General features: G+C 34.5%; 1 protein-coding gene across 1 annotated transcript in view; it reads right to left on the bottom strand.

Annotated features, from left to right (window-relative positions):
- The window catches only part of LOC138327889 (uncharacterized), a 30,585-nt gene that overhangs the window by 6,327 nt on the left and 1,425 nt on the right, over positions 1-22,833 (bottom strand). The window contains exons 2-6 of the mRNA XM_069274338.1: positions 14,586-14,829; positions 5,885-6,001; positions 2,979-3,612; positions 2,334-2,499; positions 1,668-2,092 (exon numbers count right to left, since the gene is read on the bottom strand). Of these exons, the coding sequence (XP_069130439.1) occupies positions 1,668-2,092; positions 2,334-2,499; positions 2,979-3,612; positions 5,885-6,001; positions 14,586-14,829 (1,586 nt within the window). The remainder of the gene's footprint in view (positions 1-1,667; positions 2,093-2,333; positions 2,500-2,978; positions 3,613-5,884; positions 6,002-14,585; positions 14,830-22,833) is intronic.

A 22,833-nucleotide genomic window follows, 5' to 3' on the forward strand; every position in this document is an offset into this window, starting at 1 on the left:
ATAATCGAGCCATGATGAAACTCATAAACTTATTGAACGAGGACAATATATTTTACGTTTTGTACGAAGACGTTTCGAGCGTTTTAAGAACACCCTGAAAAGTTGGGTCAAATTAAACCAACAATATTCAAATGAGAGTCAATGTGATCCATTAATTAACAAAACGGTCACCGCTTCATATCACATTGACCACAAAAAGAAACATGCAAATTTGTAAGAGATCATCATGTTGAACGTAATTCTGTAACAAGGTATCGACACCAACTAGGGAATCTTTAAAACATCTGTTATCTAACATCTAACCCCCTCCCCCCGCATGTAATGACCAATTAATCTGTAGAGAAAATGGGAAACATGATAATTAAAAGGTGTAGGGACACAAGACGTATTTTTGGGGCCAGACATTTATTCTTTTGTAATTAAAAAAATGAGGACGAAATATTGAATCAAACACAATCACTAAAATGTCGTAGAAGGTAAATAAATATATTCATATTGACACATGGTATAAAACACTAACATGTTAGTTAGCGATAAGGACATATTTTATACATATCTTATGCGATTTAAATACATTGAACTTTGCGAGTTAGTTTGGTAACTACGTTGATTCGCGCTGCATTCGGTCTATGACTTTAATTTACTTATAGTTTCAGAAACTTTATAGCGAATTTCATTGATAACGAATTATTTCTTCCGGTCTAATGGGATTCGTTATGGCATGTCTTACTGTAAAAAAAATGTCATAGTCATTAAATGCAGAAAACATTTAAAGTCACATATTATCTATCATCATCATGGCTACCTTTCATATTTATATTTACATTTCTCTTTGCTATATAACCTTACCGACCGGGAAACCGTTTACACTTGTGTAAACGCAGAGGTTGCCGCGCAAAAAATACACACACCGAAACGCTGACTTCCACAAGTAGTGAATGCGCATCCGGTTAGGCCTATTGAATTTGTATTGACAATATAATGAATGTATGAATGTAACGGAAAACTTAAATCATATATGAGGAAATACAATATTTAAGATATATTGTTTAAATAGAATGAAAAAATATAAAGTTATTGTGGAACTATATTTTGTGTACTCTCTAAATTGATAACATTTCCCGCCAAATTGAAGTCAGCTGTTCCGGGATTCCATGAATTGACCGGCTGTTACATGAATAGTATTATATTGAAAAAAGTTATATTTACCAGAACACTGAATTTAAACGAAATGATCAGTCGAAATGTAAATATAAGGACTGATGTTTATTTTTGGTTGTTTACTGGTGTATAAACTGCATTTTTAAACAGAAATTTTAAATGACGCGCATTAGCGCGTCATGTTGAAATCTAGCTAATGCGCGTCATTTAAAATTTCTGTCCAAAATAGCAGTTTACACACCAGTAAACTGAAAAATAAAATAAAAATCATTCCTTAAATATACCAAATTAAAGATAAATTATCTGGCTGTAGATTGAGAGTATTCCCATTGTCATATCTTGGTTTATTAATAATCATACTTATTTTCTGAAATTGGGTAGTGTTATATGGCCGGCCGAATTAAGGACCTTGGCACAGTTTTACATATATATAGAGTGAAAAATGTCTATAGAGCCAAACGCATGTGGTTTATGGCTTAACACTTTACTTGGAGACGAGTGCTCACCTGATATCAGTCCTTTGGAGGTGGCTTTCACCCAAATGATAGACAAAATGACTGGTGGAAAACACGGGATGGTGATAATGGCTCCTGAGTAGAATATCCAGTTGAGGTCAATACCAGATTCAAATATAATTAGTCCTAGTGGTATGATGGAAATAGTCACCCATATAATACACCAGTTCTTAAACTCTATCAAGTAGTCCTGGTACTCTCGGTACCGACCGTGGATTGGACACTGGTAGGGAGGCTGTATACCCGAGGACGACTTCCGGTTTACTCTACGCATGTCTTCGACACAGTGGTGACATCTACTGACGCTGCGACATTGACAAAGCGAGTCCCGCTCTGCATCATTGGCATATGTAGCGGTTATAGTCTGCTTCTTGGTTCGACCACACAACACGCAATGCGTCCTCTTTAGTCCTTTTCTGAAAGACGGAGGGAATGCACTTTTGAAAAGTTAAGTTTCAAGAAAGAACGTTCACTAGTATAGTATTAATACTCCATAATTTTAAACTGAAAATAATATGATAAAACATCTGAAAAAAATAATATTGTCATGTTTGAGACGTGTGTAACGGTATACCGTTATGAATCTTAAAGGCGACTGTTCAATAAAAGCTAATTTTCGACTTCTAAATCAAAAATGTTTTTTGAGGATGTTCATACCGGAATGGCCTGACGTAGGTCTGGTAAATGTCGTAGACGACAATGGAGGAAATGGCCATCACCTCTCCGGAACCGGTAGACATCAGGGCCATTGCGCCCATCGTCAGGATCAAAATACCTCCGGCTTCTCCAAGGATCTTCTCAGCAATGAGTGGCGTTACCAAACCTGTAGTAAGAACATTGTGTAAATAACCCACCAGGTGTTGTAGAATCGTTCATTGATGGATCTGATGATGTTCAATACACTTATTGTTGTTGTTTTTCCTGCAATGTAATTTTTGTTTTGTCAATCAGGAACCGTTTCTCATTATTTTCAGTTGCCATGTTACCGACTGTTGTATGTTTTTATCTCGCTTACAATTGATATGGAGCTAGCGTCATGAACTTTCATCATCTTAACATTTGTTACATTACAATTCTATCAAATTCATCAAAACATGACCTCCTGTTGGTCGCTATTAGATTTGCACTAATTTAGTATGTTACGTAGTCTAGAAAGAACAAATGTATTTCAATTACATTATAATTTGTAGTTTAGTTTAGCAGTTAAAGGACTTTGTTTTCAGTTTTTGTGACTGGATATCATTGTATCTTGTTGCTAATGTTAACGGTGCAATCTTCTTTCGGTTTCTTTTATTTGTTTACCTTGATCGAGCTGACCGGCGCTGAGGAGATGCGTGCTGTTTTCAGCACTGAGTGCTATATATGCCATTCCTGTCGTGGTTGCCATGGTTGATGGGATAGAGAACCACATAAATCCAGCTAGAATGAACCCCCACACGCCTTGCACTGGTTTGGCGGCAATTCTGCTCTGCCAAGACGCTTGATCGCAGTACGTCACAGCAGACGATACAAACACTTCAATGACCCCGTATAGGAGTGCAACGCCAGACCGGAAGGTAATAAAACTATACTCGGCATTCTCCTTCGGTCCTTTCACACAAGAAATAACATTGTACATTTTAGTGACGTCACCGATATTCTCAAATTCACTCTCACTGTGAAGAATCTTTATCACAAACACTATCAACAGAGTAAACACCAGACATGCATTGAAATAGGACACGTAAAACGTCGTTCCTATGCCACCAATCAGAGAGTAGGATCCAAAAAGGGTTGCCATGACGAGCAAGCAGAATTCATCTGACGCATGCTTCGTCAGTGATTGGATGGTAGCTCTTCCGGCCAACAAAAGACCAATCATGATGACGAGGTTTGTCAGGAGGGCGAAGCAACAAAATACGATGTGGGCAGATTTTCCAAATCGGGCATGAATAACCTGCAATAAAAGTGAGGACATACATAAAATTTTCAAACGGTGTCTGGGTTTTTTTTACTGTACTTAGAGAAAGCATTGAAGACAGCGATAAATTGAATTTTTTATTATATCATCTTTCCGAAAACTACATGGTTCTAGTATCAAAATAACAAAGGTTTCAAAAGTGAAAGCGAGACATTTCAATTTTATGTATGTTTTAGGTTTTATTGATATTGCCATTTCTCTGAAATATAAAATGATAATATATCTCGATGGACATTTCCAAGTCACTTTCCAAATTTTACGTTTCTATAGTTCACTATACCAATTAAGGGTATTGATCATGACAACACCACACACTATCAATTACTATCAATTTCAAATATGATATTAATATTTACGATAACATAAAGACTGTTAAGGAAGCTTTCGTCATGTACGTATACAGTACCTGCGCAAGGTCAAATATTCGAGGCAGTTATCTGTGTATATATTTCTTCTGAAATGACTATTTGAGATGAAACAGCTTTTTGTCTTTCAGAAAGGAAAACGTGCACCTTGTTCGTGCACGAAAATCAATATATTCCGGAAATAAAAAAGGAAATGCAGTTACAGGATGGCAAACAGCGGAAGCAAAGAACACAGATAATTCTGGAACAGGTGAGTTTTACAGGTAAGATTTATCGGAGTCAGGTGAGTGATGTAAGTGATGGATTTTTCAACTTAGTGGAATGACTTCTGGGTTATTCGTCGTAAACCTTTAGCATTTTAATCAATCAGAAAAAAATATTTTACGAAAACACTGATTCAACCAGACAGTATGACATGCAATTCACGCGTAAATTTAAGTGTGCTTAAAAGCACAATACACACAGTCAATCGACCTCATTCCAGTGCTTGAAATTGTTTAAAATGCACTTTGTATCAATCAAACGCGTTCATGATCTTGCTCGTTTGTAAAACGATAATGTAGAAGATAAAGGGCGGCATTTATCAGACCGGAAGTAAGACACGATTGTATGTCAGTTATACTCCAACATCTTAACATTCAAATGTCGTGTAATAGCTATCATTTTTTGGGGGGTTCAAATAACATATCTAATTGACAAAAACTTTAACACAGCAATGTTAAGAGGTTTTAAATAAGTTGTTGACTTCAGCTCACATTTTGAGTGTAAGACCTATTTGACGGCGATTTCGGATGCAATATTTGATACCATATAAAATGTTCGCGTATTGGTATTGATAAAATTATCGATTACAATGGCTATTTTCTGTATTATCATGTTACTATGTCACTTGCTGACTATCAGTCCTAGAAACTATGTTAAAATAAAAAAAAGAAACCTTAAAGTATTCCTATTTTGTAAGTGTAATTCAACAAAGTGCACTTGAAAAATGATTTTCTTTATTCAATAACAAACGAACCATGATAGTGATGATAGTGACTATTTCATTACTTGTTTAACATAGGGCCTATTAAGTGAAGCCATAACAGTGCTTTCTACGATACCAATTCAATATATTATCTGCCTACGGTGATGGAGATGGTCTGAGGCTAGATGTGGTACAAACAATGCTATATTATCCTCCCAAAATATCGATATTTGAATGAATTTCGCACTGGTTTTAAGTAATTGAGATAACGCAGAGTACTTTTATATCAATTAAAAAAAATTAAATGAATTCCATCGGATTAAAGTGCCGTATAGCCGGTTATTTTCGAAGCCATTATATTTTATCGATTTCGCGAGATTTTACTATGATCGCGAAAGTTTGATTCACGAGATATTGAAAATCAACTTCCTCACAATAGTAAGTTATAGTCTCTTATCTGAGTGAAAAAATGATTGAATCATTTACTCATTCAAACCACAAAAATTGCAACCGCAGAAATGTACTTTTCTTGTTTTGACCTGCTGGCCGGCTATACGGCAATGAAGTTAAACCAAAATGCAAAACAAAGCATTCATTAGGTCATAATGCTATGTTAATTGGTAAGCATGATAAATGTGAGGAAAACGAATGAAATCAATGTGAATTAGCGAAAACTATCTAGCAGATTCTAGTTCACACTTAAATCGCTAAAACTAGCGACTAATTTCAGATTACCACTAAAATAAGATTGTTATTAAATACAATTATTTTTGCCCGCAAGGGCAAATAACTCAGATAAATTAATATTGAAAGACAGAATAAGAATGACCGTTTTACTATCATGGTGATACTTACAATAAGCGGTATACGTAATCATGTCATATACATACTAAGAACATTTATAAGATTAAAATACCTGTAAATAGGTCTTTGCCCCCGGGGCACGGGTTTTGAACTGTACTGAGAAGATGGGGAAGATGAAAATGTTGATCATGATTCCAACAGCATACCAGAAAGGTCCAGCGATTCCATTCTACAAGAAACAAAGGAGACACATATCGTTAATGATACCAGGGTATTCCCATGGTGACTGGATGTCTACAACATAGATACCATTAAACGTTATTGGATCCTAGATAACGTACAGAAAGAAACAATCGCTCTACTTTTAATCAAAACATTTTTGGTAAAAATTTGATTATAGTTATCATTTTGGTTCGCTTTTTTATCTTTCATCAAATTTCAACAAACTAAATTGAACCTTATGCTTTTTAACTTCGAATTAACTGCAATTTTTATGGACCTCTACATTAGCATAGCCCTTTTTGTCAAGGTCCTGATATAATATATAGTCAAAGTATTTTTTTCAAATTTATTTGTAGTACGAAAAAAATAAATAATAAAATCATTTCTGTCATTGGCAGTTATAGTGAAATATGGAGACTTTCTATAACTTCTTCACGAGCGCGCCTTATGGTAGAATACTGTAAAGTAATTTTCACGGATAATAATTTCGCGTTTTCATATCCGATGGCTATTTCAAGGCGATTTAATCCGCGCTATACAGTTTTAAACCTCTAATGTTCTTGTAGTTAGACATTTTTTGAGTCGATTTATTTTTGAGAATTCTGATCGTAAATGAAATACGCGAAATGAAATTGCAGAGATAAGTTGACGGTTACTCAATCACAACGAAGTGGAACATCGTCAGTAATGTAGGAAAAGAGTGTAGCGTGTCGGCGATCATCTACCAAAACAGTTAGTAAGCACTGTAGCTCATCTTCATGGGTGGCGTGCCACCATGTCTCTATAGGAGGAGGAGATAGAACACTACTAAAACAAAACATTTCAAACGCATATTCACTAAAATACCTTAAAAATAAACTTGCAACATCCGGCGGCCTGTGTATGCTTTGCGGGGTTAATTATCTGATTTAATATACAGTGTAGTCCCAGAAGGAGGATCTTTATCGGCTGTTTGGGGCTTCAAACTGTCTCCACTATCCTAAACAACTTGATAAAATTTATCTTTTGCATCAAAGTGGCTACCTAATCTATTACGTTTAGTTGTAACCGCGCAAGACACTAATAACATTCCAAAAGATCAGTTAGGCACTTGTTACATTCAAAAGATTAATTATCGATTTAATAATCGTGTTTAGTTCTCAATGTTATCGTTATAGTATGCTATAGTATCATGTTATAAATAAAATGGAGAAGATTCATTCCACGCGAACCAAAACGTCTCGTTCAAATAGGTCAAGTATCGTTAACCCTTTGGCACTAAACAAACGTCTAGTTCAAAAAGGTCAACGGAGAATGAAATTTGGAACGGAAATATAATTTCATAATTTTAATACGACCCAAAACCAATCGTTACAACTAACAACAACTAAAAAAGCAACTGGTCAAAGCCAATCGTGATTTATGTTTGAAAAGAGATTCATTAAAATGTAAAAAGGAACAGAACCAGACGATTCACAAGGGTTAGCGTTTGTTTGATTCTATACGACATCTGCTTTATCATTTTTTGCCACAATATGATATCTTGACAGTCAATGAAGTTTCAACAGATTTAATTACGATACTAACGATCATTATTTTTATTTTATCACATTGTGATAGCGATTATTTTGTTGAGAAATGAACCTTTCGAAGTTCTCTGTTTTCATAGAGCTGCATATGTCAAATTTTTCCTCGACCATCCCTCGGTATTCGACATATGCCAGGTGATTCTGGGGACACGAATAATAATAAATGCAGTTTGTCACTGTATTGTATCTAGCAATATGTTTATTGTTGGTAAATAGGAATATGCAGAGTAATAATTATACAACTGCAATATATGTTCGGTCTCTAGTTATGATGTAATATAAAATCAGTGGTCGATGTCCAATAATCAGTAGAATCATTGTTCCGACATTTGATTGTCTAGTATCGTTGATAAAGCAAAGAACGGACGCCTTTATGTAGCTCCTGGTTCTTCTACTATTGCAATGATATTTTCACGTGTTTCTCTCCATTTAATTTTTTCAAGTCTGGATTAAGCTTTTGGTCGACATACTCAGTTGTTTTCTACTATAAGTTGTCCTAACACGGTTTCGTATTTACTCTAGTTTAAAAAAAACAATTTAAGACTGTGATCTTTGTTTCTTGTTTAAAAAAGAGCTCTTACTCTTCCGTTCAGCTCCGTATACATAAGACATACCTTGGGACATAGCAACACAGTTCGTTCGCAATGACACAAAGACGTATGTAACTCTGTAGAAAAGTGTTAAAGAGAAGATGTCTCTTAAAATTGTATACGAATAGTTATAGTGAAATGCCATCAGGATATCCTCGTAAAAATAAACCAAAAAGAAAAGGATATAAATTTTCAAATGAAAATAAACCATTGTACGAATTACAGTAAGCTACAAGATGAGAAAATAATAATGATTTCTATTTTATTCCGAATGTTGATCCCACTATCTGTTACTATAATCCTTTAAATTCATTTACGATTGACATAATTGTATATATAAGATGTATCATTTTATTAGGAATTCGGTATTGATGAAGAGCGGCCTGTTTTCTTTAGACTATATCAGGTATGCTAAAGTGTACTTGTGTTGAAAGACAGAGATAAGAACTAACAGAAGGGTGTTTACATCTCTATGACGGAATCTTTAAATGATTTATGACATCTATTGAACATATCAAGTGTAGACGAGGTATGATTTAATTGTACAGAGACGGCCGAGTGTTGGAGAAGTCTTGCTCTCAGGGACACGATACCAGATAAACTGTAAGTACTATTGATCTTACCCACTCTAATTGACACGAGTTGTCCTCTTAAGTGAATAGTTATTCAGGGCAGAGGTTTTCAATGATAATATTTCCTAATCAAATTGTGAGGCCCAATCCGTTACAACAAGCACGCCGTCTCTTGTTGTCGTTTGATAAGCATATTAGTTATAGAATCAATTAGCCCCATACGTCTTGGCATTCTTCAGCATGATAAACTTACAAAATCATCAAATTCGAACAAGCTAAAGGGAAGAGAGGAAACAGAAGTAATGAGGGTATTAAGCCGCTAGGGGCGCTGATTGCATTGCGATGGAGATGGAGGGTAGGTAACGGTGAAATGATTCAGCAGCTGACACCAAGTGTAAATTTGATTGTTTATTGGTAGGCGGAGAAGAAGCGGCTGATAGAACACGTTTAGCATTAGCAAGACTGATTGTCGGTATGGGGCAAAATGTTAATCGGAGAGAGAAAGGGCGCCATCTGGTGTCGTAATGCCATCTAGTGGCTTTATACCGGTCACAGCTCCTTCTGTTGACCTACGGCAGAATATTTCGTTAATACAAGGTTATAAAAAAAGTTGTACATTTTGTCATTTTAAATGATAGAATATTCCATTGGTAAAATTAAAATAAGAACAAAACATAAACGACTTTGCTTTAATAAACTTTTATTTAAATTCTATGAGTAACCGGATTGTTTAAGGTCGAGAAAGCCAGAGTATCCGGTGAGTAACCAACGACCGACGGTCAGTACATTGAGACTAACTACATGTTTCTAGCTAATAAAATAATATTAGTCAAAGAAAACACAGCCAAGACAGGCTTAGTTATAGGACACTTTTTTTAAAAAAATAAATCAAGAGTGTTCCATTTAACGTTGGATTCGTTGACGTTTTCTATCGGAAACCGCCGAGCTGTCGTCACTCGGAAATAATTGAACTGACGTATTCAGCAATCGGATTGCATTTGCAGCTAGTGATTAAACCCATGGATTGTGTCAGCACGTACTTACAGCGGTTTGAACACCACTTTTGAGTTTGAAATCGGGATCGTTAGAAAAGCTATACATCAGTATTAGTAAGCAGGTATAAGATCTTAGCACTGATGACATGTACCAGGTGAACCTCTCTTCTTGTAATGGCAGCATGCTCGTATCTAACATCAGTGACCTAGCTTTACCATGACTTCAGAAGGGCGTCCCGATCCAGCCTTTAACCTAGTTGTAGAGGGGCGTCTTAGTTTAGCCTCTTATGTGTGGTTCCTATCTAATTTATCACCATATTTCACCCCAGTTATCGTAAGTATTCAGGAAGCTTACGTGAATTTAGAAATAAAAAAATACATGAGATAAAATAATGGCTAATTTCCTGGATTATATAAGGAACATATTATATCTTATCTTTTATTTATCACTAAAGTTATGTCTGGCGTTTTGCTCATTTTTTAATTTAATTATTTTTTTATGCCTTACGCCAGGAGTCGTAAAAAGGGTCTTATGTAAATGTAATCATCCCCGATACTTTCATATATTTCATTTCTAGATTAAGATAGTTTAAATTTAGTGTGACGCTTCTTGTCACAGCGCAATGACTTGTAGATTTCCATTTTCATTTTTATGGAAATCCGTAAAATCCGTACTATTTCTGTGAAGTACTAGTATCTTAAATTTGTTATTTTTGATATACATTCTCTAAAATAGGATAGCACTAATTTTGTATGACCGAAGTATAACCCTTTTTACAATGTTTTGCGAATGCACAAAAGATAACATCAATTCTGTTTAAAATAACTCAAAAAGCGAGGAGTTGTATGACTCTACCTAAAGGCTTGGAACTTTCCAAGGGTCATTAAGAACAGTTGTAAGTGAAGTCTGGTGTAATATTCATATAAATAGCTGAGGAATAGAATACATAATAGTTCGAATATGATTGGCACCTAATTGATGCAGTCGAGTCATAATTGAATCTTTGAGATATACCATTGTATTTATGATATTACTGATGTTAACATCTATTCCCTTGCTAACAATTTCGACTTTCATGGTAAGGTATTTATTTATGGTAATATACTGGCATTGACAGTCCGATTCATGTAAACATTATCGGTACTGTGGATGATACATGGTGCAATGATCATCATCTTGCTATAACCCATCTCCCTTCTGACCTGATACGAACGATAAATTACTGTATATAACTTTATTTTTGCTGAAAAAAAATAAAGTCTTATCAACAACTTAGGGTCTAGTGGCCAGTCTAAGTAGTATACCTTTGCGAAACACAATGTCATGTAATTCCGCTTGCCCAGTCAGTTATTATGAAGCCTATTCGTGGTCTATTTTGCTTCCTTCTTAACCTTCAGATTGTAACATATTTACAACGAAAAAAGCGAATAAACAAGAATGATTTTGTAATTGTCTTTGTGATCAATTTTGGACATCTTTCTCTAGACCTACTTCTTTACACCCTACTTTCTCATTGTGGTTGGAAATGGATTTGACATATATTTATATATTTAAAGAGTGAGGTCGAGGAAGGAAAAAAGTTTACTCCTCTATAACACATATTACAATTCTCCTTGTATTTAGTGGAGCTATTGTTCAGCATCTCGATAACGTCAATCTACACGATGTTAGGTAGGATATAAAGGTAATGTAAACTGTATACATTCTCAGACACCTTGTCTGTATAGTCTTCAGGTCAGCCTCATATAAACATATATACATGTCTGTGTCTAATCAAGTAGGCCTAGATGTTTTAAGGTTTCATAGTTCCCATCAAACACGTATAAATGTTCGCTATACATTCCGTGGTCGAAATATCAACAATAATTCCCGGAATTTTATCAAGCTTTATTTAACCAGCTACACTCTACTTCTCTACTTAATTAAGACATATTATAGTTATCAACGCTTAAATGTACAATTACTATCACACATGCATATGCGTTATTTAAAAAAAGTTGACTACATTATGCTAGTATTTGACCTATTTTTTCTTATGTACGCGAAGAGTAAGGAGAGCAGTGACTGTGTTGTCGACGTCAGGGCACAACAAGTTAGATTCATTTTGAGTTACAATCTCATATCACATAATATAACATTTATTGTTCAATCAAATGTAGTCGTTCGATCTTACAAAATCATCTGGAGTTTTTTTTAGACAATATCTATCACACTTCCAAGATAACAGGTTAGAAGGGATGTTGAAATCTAGAAATCGGTATTTAAAATATGGAAAAATAAAACGATTTCATTTCACATACATTTTAGTTGTTAATGGCAAATACTGATTCTAAAATTGATGGGGAGATCGAAGTGAACGGATGATACGGACGAGTGTTCTTGATGTCCTATACAATTAGATACCGTGTCTCAAAAGTGTTTATGGATGATGTACAAAAATCTCTTTCAACACGGCGCTTGTTTACTTATCACTCATGTTTGACGAAGTTTGTACAAACATCTCGTTGATCAAGACAAGAATTACGAAAATAAAAAAAGTTGATATACTACGTAACAATATAGGTCAAAGTTAGGCTGTAAGGAAGGACAGCTCGACAGTTGTCGGCATTCATACAGTCAGTCCATCCTAGTAATTGCTACTTTGGATCCTTGAATTAGAAGGTCTTGTGCATCACGACAGACTAGTCTAAGACTAAGTAGTCATTTACCTTTCATCGAGCCCTACTAGACACGGAGAGAGTATCGGGTACTGACCTTCATGGAGAGTTTGAATTACATTGGTCACTGTCAAGTCACTGTTTACGTTGGTAATTAACGCAGTTGTATTATGCCTGCCAGACTATGTAATTAGTGGATGTGGTTAAATAAGATAGATTCACTCGAGTTCCTTTATACGACTGCGGTTCCAAGTGGATGACGGGACAAAGAGAAGACGTGACAAGCCAATTGCTATGGATAGAACCAAAACAAAATGTCTTATGAAAAACCTCTGAAGTATTTTATACAGAGACTTGAAACTTCAAGACGGATGTCTTGACAAGACTCCAATTGTTCGGGAACATATGCTTGACCAGACGAGCTGTGCGTCGCGGAGAAACGAACAAGAACATAATACGTTGCAAAAAGAAGGGTGGTCAGTCTCCTGTCGTTCGATGAATTTCTGACCAAAGTATTGCCAGGGGGCGACCCTGACCAGACTAATGTCGTGGCAACACTTGTTGTTGCTAAGGCACGGGATGACTAGACTTTTGTCGCTAGGGTACGTTTTTGCCAGAGTGATGTGAGAAGACAGACTTGACAAGACTTTAGCTGTTAAGGGCCTTGTCTTGGTCATCGTGATGAGATAGAAGCACACACCCAGTCTCTACTGATTGATACTTCACACGTGCAATCATATCGGTCGGACACGGAGCGCGGGCAGTCATGATGTCCAGTAATTACCACTCTCAAATCAAACTGGCCGATCGTTTAGGGGTTTATATTGACGGGATGTTACAGCCCTCAATTGGTGGTTACCGTCCGTAGAGTATTACCAGGAGTACTATAGCGCTAGTTATAACGGTTATAGATGAGATATGGGTACCATATGCACATATTTGAATATAATATGTGGTATATGGCATATTATGGTAATTGCTTACACTTGTTTCAACCTCTAAAAACATGTCCAAACTTAAAGAAACTGATGAAATGAAAAAAATCCATGCCATTGCACGTTGTTTTCCTAATTATATAGTAGCAGTTGCAATGACATTATCACATAAAAGAAAAGAATTATATCATAACAAATGTACTGCAATACTTTATCGTGAGAAATACCATGTATATTGTAATATGTAACAATACATCGTCCTTAATATAGTAACAACCATAACCTAGCCTAATATCGTTACTCGTAAAGATTCGTCAAAGAGGCTAAGCAATCATTCCTGTAATGACAACAACCAGAGAATTGCTGACAAGCCAGTCGTTTCCCCCAACAACGAAAAGCTGACTGGTATAATGGCTAATTTGAATCTCGAATACCATAATTATATATGAAGACATTCATTGTGATTTTACCCTAGCATTTGTGAGTCAGTGACATAGTTTCGGTATCCCGTCTAATCCTGGCCTTAAGGTCATTGACAGATGGTTGGCTTTCAACGGTGTATACATCCAGGTTACCATGATATCAAATAGATGTTGATGCTTTTATATTTGTTTCTATGTAAGTCTTTCGTCCAATAAACATCAAAAGCCAAAGGACACCACAACACAGACCTGACCGTTTTTGAACCAAATAGACGCGACATAGATAGGAAGAATTTACGACGCAGTTTGTTTTGTTACCCCTTGTTAAAGTTATATGTGCCGTTTTTTTCATACTCACGAATCAAAATAAGCTTTTAATATGTTATTTGTCACCTTAAGGTACCGACATCTTGAATATTACTGTACTTTCAAGGCGTTGGTTTTAATAATATGTACATCTGTGAAATGAGTACCAACGGCCACACCATGAAGCCAATTTGTGGTAAACAATTTCATTTCACATTTTTACACTGTTATTAGTAATTGTATAGTGATTTCTGCAGGAAAGTTTTCATCTAAACATACATAAGGCATGAATTTTAACAATTTTACAGTACATAATTTCCGTATTGGAACTAAGGTTTATAAGGCATCTGAAGCCATGTGAATGATTTTTACAGCTTAATTCATTAAACCTAATGGTTTTCAATTGATCAATGAAGAAAAATTAACATGCAAAAAATGTTCGCCCAGTTACGGCACATATAACTTTAATCATTTGGTTATATAGAAAATATATTTATTGCGGCTGAACCAACTATTTATAAATAGCTGACGGTTATGTTACTGACCTTAGTAGTAAGTGTTGCACTGTGAAGGATATCGCCTGGCCAGAATAGCTGGGACGCCACTGTAACGGCCGTCAAACTCATACTGACGTTTCCACCGGCGTCAAACGTCGTGTCCAGATTGTGTTCGTCATGGAAGATGTGTTTACGGACGGCGTTATGTAACATGGCCAGGATAATTGAGAATCCTCCAAATCCCAGCAACATCAATAGGGCCGACTCGTGCTTCTCCAACACGGGTTTGGGTCTGTAACACAAAACATAAATGACACTTTCACGTTGCTGATATAGTCACTGAAGCAATTGTTTTAGTTAAATAGTTTCAAAATGACCTGCTGAAATACTGGCAAACGCATAAACCACATTTTCAACGCAATCCAAAATTAGTTCAAATATTTACAGACGTAATGTCACAATGTATAATAAAGAAGATACTTCATTGCCTTTATACTGCTAAACAGTATTTCTACTTCTATGATTGGAATTATAAATATGTTAAAGTGTCGTTTACAAAGCTAAAAATGCACGATGTCATCTATTACCATAACTTCCATATGATTAACAAATCTTTTAAATGTAAACGGTATTTTATAACTTCTGTACATTAGTATATGTCTATTCAGGGGCTCTATTTACGATATGTGTGACAGTATGCACATTTAAAAGGTTACAACAATTTTTGAACGCTCCAACGTTCTAATTATGTTTGGTTCTTTTCTTCTTTTGTACATCATCACAAGTGGTGATACAGAGAGTCACTATGTAACGTAATACCTAGAATATAGGTGAACTTGTTACAAGACGCCTTTATTGCTTACGCAGATTTTCGAAATGTTCTTCTGTATATAAATGCATAATGATACACGTTATTGGGAACATGATTAACATACCACGAAAACATCAAAGCGTGTTGCTGTGCGATGTTTGTCCTTCAAATAAGAAATGACAAAGATATCTTTGTTTGAATATTAGCTATAGAGTATAAACTATACTTATCTGTACATTTTTGACATCACAAATGCTTGTAATTATAAACCTCCATATAAATATTTTATCATGATATGTGTATATATATCAACCTTGCATTCAAATTTAAAAATGAAACAAAATTTATCTGTACATTTTTGGGGTCAAAGCTGCTTATTTGCTTCTATTTTCACGATTGTCTTATATTTGAAATTGTGGTATCTTAATTAAGAAGTAGTAAATGCTATATATGATAAATTACAACTTACAATGCACTCATAATTCAAAATAATACACCTATTATTATCATATGCTATTTGAAACCACCTATGTTTTAAGCTTCCATAGTCAAGATTGTCTTATCATCTTTGTCATATCTTTAGTAAGGTAGTATGCACTTTAAGTGGTAACTCATATTCAACTATGAAATGATAAATTGTGTATTGTCTTTCATGTGTGTAATGTCATGTCATAATGGAAATCAATAAAATGTAAATCATAAAAAAACACTATTCCATCGGTTTAACCTTATCTGATAGTTATATGTTCATTACTGTAATGAGTATGGCATACTTGTAGTTCACATGTCACAATAGAGTTATAGATGGTTATCACAGGGACATCGAATGAGGATTTCCATAACACTACGAAAATGATTGATACAAACATGTGTTTTAGTGACGTATTTTATTTCTTACTTCTTCTTTTCTTGTTAATCATTTAAAATTGTTTGCAAGCTTTGCATATTCCTTATTTTATTCTGTGCCATTTTTGAAAATCAACTCTTTTATGTTCCTACAATGATGTCTGCCAGAGTCAAACGCACAAACGACGCTGTCTGAGGTTCTTTGTCAGGGGGAAGATTTCTGTTATTTCACGTGACAGATGTTTCAATAGACATATAATTTGATGCAAATAACAACATTAACTCTTTAATACTGTGTTAATGTTATGGAGTGACGGTATTGTCACACAAACGAGAGTTTGAATTGATATAGTATTCCACACAATGTCATGACAATATAGGCCGACTTTCGAATTGGTATGCAAAGTCCTGTATAGAAAGAAAGGACACAGACAAGCATTTTATTTCAACTGTTAAATCACAAATGCTGAAGTCATGTATTTAAATAAAACATAATATCATACAAAAATGTATAGTTAAAGGAATCAATTTGTCTACATCCATTTATTACGCATTGTAGATTTTAAAATGTCGCATCAAGACCTTTAGCAGGCTCTATTGTCATCTGGTCAAAGATAATTTTTATTCTCTAAAGCTGATATATACGAATTTAATGTTTACTTTAAAGTCAAGCACGTAAGTGACAAAGGTCACCAACCTTTGTGACACTTATACATATTTAAAACAATTTTCTGGTTCGGATTGTTCAAGCAGACTAGAGGGACGCACAAACGTCGCCAAAAAGATAATTGATTAAGATGTTTTTTGAATTTGGTTTTTTGATGAAAAACATATCTTCCAAAATTTTAACAATACCCATTCAATGTCCATGTAAATGTGTCTGAGGATTATTTGTAAGAAATGAACCTATCAAGTACCTCGTTACATGTAGTATTCAAAACATGTCTCACGCATTTTAGATTATGTATACATACAAATACATACGCTTAATACAGTAAAATGTCTTCTTTTTGGATCTCTTAACAAATTTCAGTATAATTCTTGTTATTTCAGTTTTCTAACACTAACCTGAACAGAAAACCACAAAAGGAGAAATTAATTGAAACACTGAGTTTCTAATAACGAACTCCCTCATCACTTAGCACTGCTAAAAGTCGTCAGTGAGAGTACCAGATAAAGTTAACGTTTGATAGCAATGATGGCTGTCAGTGTTAACGTTTGATAGCAATGATGGCTGTCAGTGATTGTTGACGACACAAACGCTTAACTATTATCATTGTGACAATTAGTAAAAGGCGAATAAAGAGCAATTATTGTTGCTAAACAAAGATCTCTCTTTTTCTCTATAAAAATAATAGTTTTGAAATATTAATCCTGTTGAAATTACGTATCAACTTAGTATTGAAACATTGATTTATCTTTCATTTGGAGACGGTCGAATCGTGAATATTTCCATCTACAGTTGCTGTAAGCAAACTATCTTTCGCAGATATTGAAGTTCGAAATTTCTTTTTGATAGTGTTAGCAAGTGATCAAATGCAGATATAGAAATTAAATGAAAATTTCTTACAATATCGAAATTGCATTTGGCGAGAAAAACCTTCGGGAATTTACTCTGTTCGCGAGAAAAAGTTGGTTTTCATTGTATTGTATTATGCTTATTGTTATGTTCTATACAAACCTTAGGATACAGAGAGTTTGAATGATATACTTCCTAATCGTCATTTAGACGACACAGGGATGGTGTGAATTTTAAATACGATATTTATATAAATTGTTTTTTAATTATCCAGTACGTAAACAAAGTTATCCTGTTAAGGATCAAGATGATATGATATGGAATATGCGCATGTTCGACCTATTTAAAACTTACCCTTACGTCTCGTTGAACTTAGCTGGAAAGAATGCAACACTGCCAAAATAAGACAGACTGCTCTAGGCTGTTGGCAATGTAAGCAAAGGCGATCTAACCCTTACTATAAAGGTAATGATATCAATGGAGTAAGTGTCTATCAATTGCCGCTATTTAAAAGAAAACGTGCGTCCTTGAACTTGATTCATCCATGGCGCCAAGACATTGGTGAGACCTTGGCTACCTCGTGTACACCCTCAAGGCCAAAGATGTCAGTTGCATATCCTAGCACTGCATTCAATAAATTCACTTCCCTGGCTGCTTTCAAAACTATTTTCTTCTCGAAATTGCAAATATATAACGCTTTTTTCTAATTTATATTTCCAGTTTTTAACGGTTCATTAATAAGCAAAATTTACTTCCGAATACAAATGAATGATATGTTATAGTAATTGTATCGTCAACTAGTCTCTTCTATCCGGTAGAACAATGGAATGAGACATCAGTTACCGATCATGACAATCAATAAGACTGTTGTATATGGCAGGCTATATACTACACCTGTTTGTTTGAAATGTGAGACTCACAAATTTCTCTCCCATTGAAATATGATCTTATCGGATATAATAGTAATCTCAGCGGGACCATTCGTATACACATTAAAAATTGAAATGAGAATCGTAGAGTCGTTGTCCAGGATAGCGTGCGGTCCTGTGGATACGACAACAAAACATAGGGATGAAAATAAACATCTTATTCATATCTCAAAAAAGTAAGATCAATAACGCAAACAAAAATATAAAGTAAGGCCGATATCTTGGACAATAGAAGTATTACAATGATATGCATACTATAAGGGCATCTAAAGCGTGGGCTGCATTATATTAATGTGTTTCATTTCTTCTGGGGATCGTCAACACTATAATTTAAAGCATTGATACTTCTTATTCTAGGGTGACTGAATCTCTACCATAAATAGGTTACAGATCAAGCTATAACGAGTATGTGATAAAAAAGATTGACATTTTACCTGTTCAAATAATGCGCTGTTCTCTTTTGGAATAATGCAAATATTTAACATGTTTTAACTTATTTGATTATGCAGCAATTTCTACTTATACATGACATTGTAAAGATATACTAATTTTGCATGATGTACATGCATTTGCATTTTAATTCCAGTTTTGAATTCGCGTTTCCTTATTCCAACCTTATAATGATAAGCTGTTCATCTGTTTTTTTAGTCTTTTCACTTAAAGACACTTCAGAAAAGTCCACAGCTTTATACTTGAGTTAACGTTCGATTTTAGTGTTCAGAATTTGTGCGCTAATACTGCAAATGTATTTAATGATAGGTGAATGGGTAGAGGCTCTGCCACCAAGAGTCTACCGCATTGATAATGATTGGCAGCAACAAGTTTCATTTAAAGATTGTGGTAACAACTTGTCGGGATCACTTTTCACTAGCATTAAAGGGTGAACGTGTGTTCCTGATTTTATTTACCTTAGCTAATATGGCATTAATTACATATATCTAACATCGATGTAATTATATCTTCCCTGGTTTTGCACTCAATCACACAGATATATAGGGCTTTATATTTTCTGATTTTAGATTACACTAATTCATATACAAAATATTATTAGATTTACCCAGTATCGTTAATATTTTGCCCTTTTTCATGTTTAAATCTGTACATGTCTTGTGTGCGAATGTGGAGTTATATATTGACCTACACATATATCAATGTTACATATGCTAATTTGATGAATGTACTTGTAGAAGTCGATACGTATGCATAGGTTTTGTTTAACTGCAGACTTTGTCTATGTTCTATTGATATTTAGATTATGGATATTGTGTTCGTTGACCACAAAGAGATAATGGCAGTTTTCAAAGTTAAAAACTTTTTTCAGTGTTAACACATTTTACACCTGGCCAAGGGCACGTACGACTGAAGCTTGTCCTGTCAAATATAAGTCATCGGCATAGTTTGATAGCGTTATCTCTAAAAATAAACATATCTTATCCCAAATGTTTTCTTTTCTTTACAGACTAGAAAAAGAATAACGTATAACTGATCGACATTTTGTACTACCGGTTGATGACGGGGACAATAACTCAAGGATCTTAATGTAATTTACGCGTAAAATATGTAGTTGAACATTACTAGAATAGCAATATAGTATGTACATTATAGTTTGTCCTTATGTCATGTACACACAAATAAATATTGATATCTATTTAACTTATCATTTTTACATTCTGTATCTATATATTGATATGAACTTTATTTTAGAAAGTGTTGAAATCTCTTGCGTCTTTTATACGATACGCATACTTGTCTTATTAACCATTCTCTCGGTCTTTCAACGGTATAAAGGTACATACTTGAACCGAAACCGAATTTTTTAAAATGGGAATACAAATCGAGTTTGATAATTTTGTAGAATCACAAAAGTTGATATATTAATTGAATTTAATATCAACAGTTTCTTAACAATTTAATCAAAATAAATCAAAAGTTAATTTTCATAACGCGGGTCGTCTTATGTTTCTGCAGCTTTTCTAATTAGTATACGGTAGCTGACTGTCACTGCACCCGACAGCAAAACAGTGAAATGAATATTCATTATCATCACAGATTACATAGTGAATCTTGTTTGGTGTTGTCTCCTCTCAGGTCATCGATATAGATTTTCGTTTGCTATTATTGTTTTATGAAACTTTTATGTTTTGTTTCGGAAACGTTGTAACGAGCATTTTATCTCGTAACGTCAAATTGATGACGCCGTTTCATGGGTGATACATCGGTGTAAAAAGGGTCTATCAAGATTTTTTTTTTATTTTACTGGATTAAATTGAATTATAAGGGTTGACATGAATATGTTTAATATTATGGAGCTTTAACACAAGATCAACGTATTTTAGTATACTCTCATCATTAATTATTTAAATTGAATATCCTGAGTATATGTAGAACACTTTGCACTATGAAATGCTATAGTCTAATTAAAATAAACTTTATTATCATTTTAGAACAAACCTGAAGTAACTTGGGTATTTTGTTTTTTGTTTGTTTGTTTGTTTGTTTTGTTTCGTGTACGTTTGTTTTTTGCTTGTTTTTTTAGATAGCGATTTTTCAAAATGAATGTCGTTTTTATGAGTGAAATTGATGATTGAAATCGAATATATCTTATGGGACAGATAACATCCATGTATTCGCTCTTGAGAGTGTGAACATGTTTTTAGTGTAAATATTTCTTTTTATTTTACATATTTGATACCCAAGTCCCTGTACTTATATTGGTCCATATCAATACCATTGGAACGGTGTTTGTGGGCCAAGAGTTTTCATTTTAAAGTGAAGAGGAGAAAGGTTTAATAGTTGACGGTATTCCAAGGTGTACGATAGGTATTTGATACCAGTGTTAAAATGGCGGACCCCCTCCTGCTAACTACAGCTACCTTATCAACGTAAATCTAATATTTAATTAACAATGAACACCTCTAAACTATGTTTATGTAAGCACACCATGATATAATCTCACCATATTTACTTTTAATGTGACCTGGCAGTGTTAATGGACATTTTGTTAATCTTACTTCCAATATTTTAACACATGATGATAATTTTACGGCAGACAGAATATTTTCTGTTGATATCTTGGGTGAATGAAAGTGAACTGACGTGAACTGCACGTGCTTGAGTTAACAGCTCATGCTTATCAGAATTAAACATGGTAGGCAATGTATGTTTACCTAGTTTTGGCAGGAGTAGAACCATTAAACAAGTTATTGCGTTAATATAAACACTTCAACACTCGAGGAATGTATCAGTCAATTTTGTTTAATTATCTATGTACAGTTTATTTACATGAGATCTACCTTGTATTTGTTGTCTGTTGTGAAACTATTTGTGTGATTTTAATAACACACACGGAATTAATTGTGAACTTTTACAGCAATTTTTTTATGTGATTTGAAATACAGTTTACCAGGGCAATGTATACTAACAATGCCAGTAAATGTTTTACATGGTGGTATTTAAGGGTCATATTTACCTACTTATGATGTTAGTATTTGAGTTGTGACTCAATAACTATATTTAGGTGCGACAAGACAACAGTTGTCTTGTTCATTTTAATGAAGCACTCAGTTGCATAGTCGTCAATGTGGGGATGGTTTAGTTTCTTTAGCTTAATCGTTTTAGTGGTTGAAAAGTGAGGTTGAGTTCGATACCTATGATTTGCACACTATTTAACACTACTTTCTATCTTGCTATACTCATCTTAACAAGCATACTTATTGGTTTGGTTTGGTTTATTAACCGTCCTATGATAAACCAAGGTCATTCAAGGACGAACCTCTGTGTATAAAACGTGTGTGAATGTTAGTATCGTGAGGCTGTGGTGTTATTCATGATGTGTCTCCTTATATAAGTACACAACGTGACTTTTTCTCGCGTTTTCATTGGCTTAGCCCCCGGGCACTATGATTCCCGCGGGACTATTTTTTGGCGCGCTTTTTGTTACGTACGTCATATTGACGAAAATGACGTTACTGTCGCTATTTGCTCTGTTCACTGGCAAACAAGCTATGTGCTACGACGTTTTGCAAAACACAAATGCAAATGGAACAGAGCAAGCAACGAAATATGCAGTGAGTATTTTAAAAGATTTCTGCCTGGAAAAATTGTATCTAGACGCCTCCCACCATGATATTTCTACCATAACGTTAGTTGTGACCGCACTCGTTTAAATAAATTGTTATTGTTGATCGTACA

Source organism: Argopecten irradians, chromosome 7, assembly GCF_041381155.1.
Source record: "Argopecten irradians isolate NY chromosome 7, Ai_NY, whole genome shotgun sequence".
Lineage (NCBI taxonomy): Eukaryota > Metazoa > Mollusca > Bivalvia > Pectinida > Pectinidae > Argopecten > Argopecten irradians.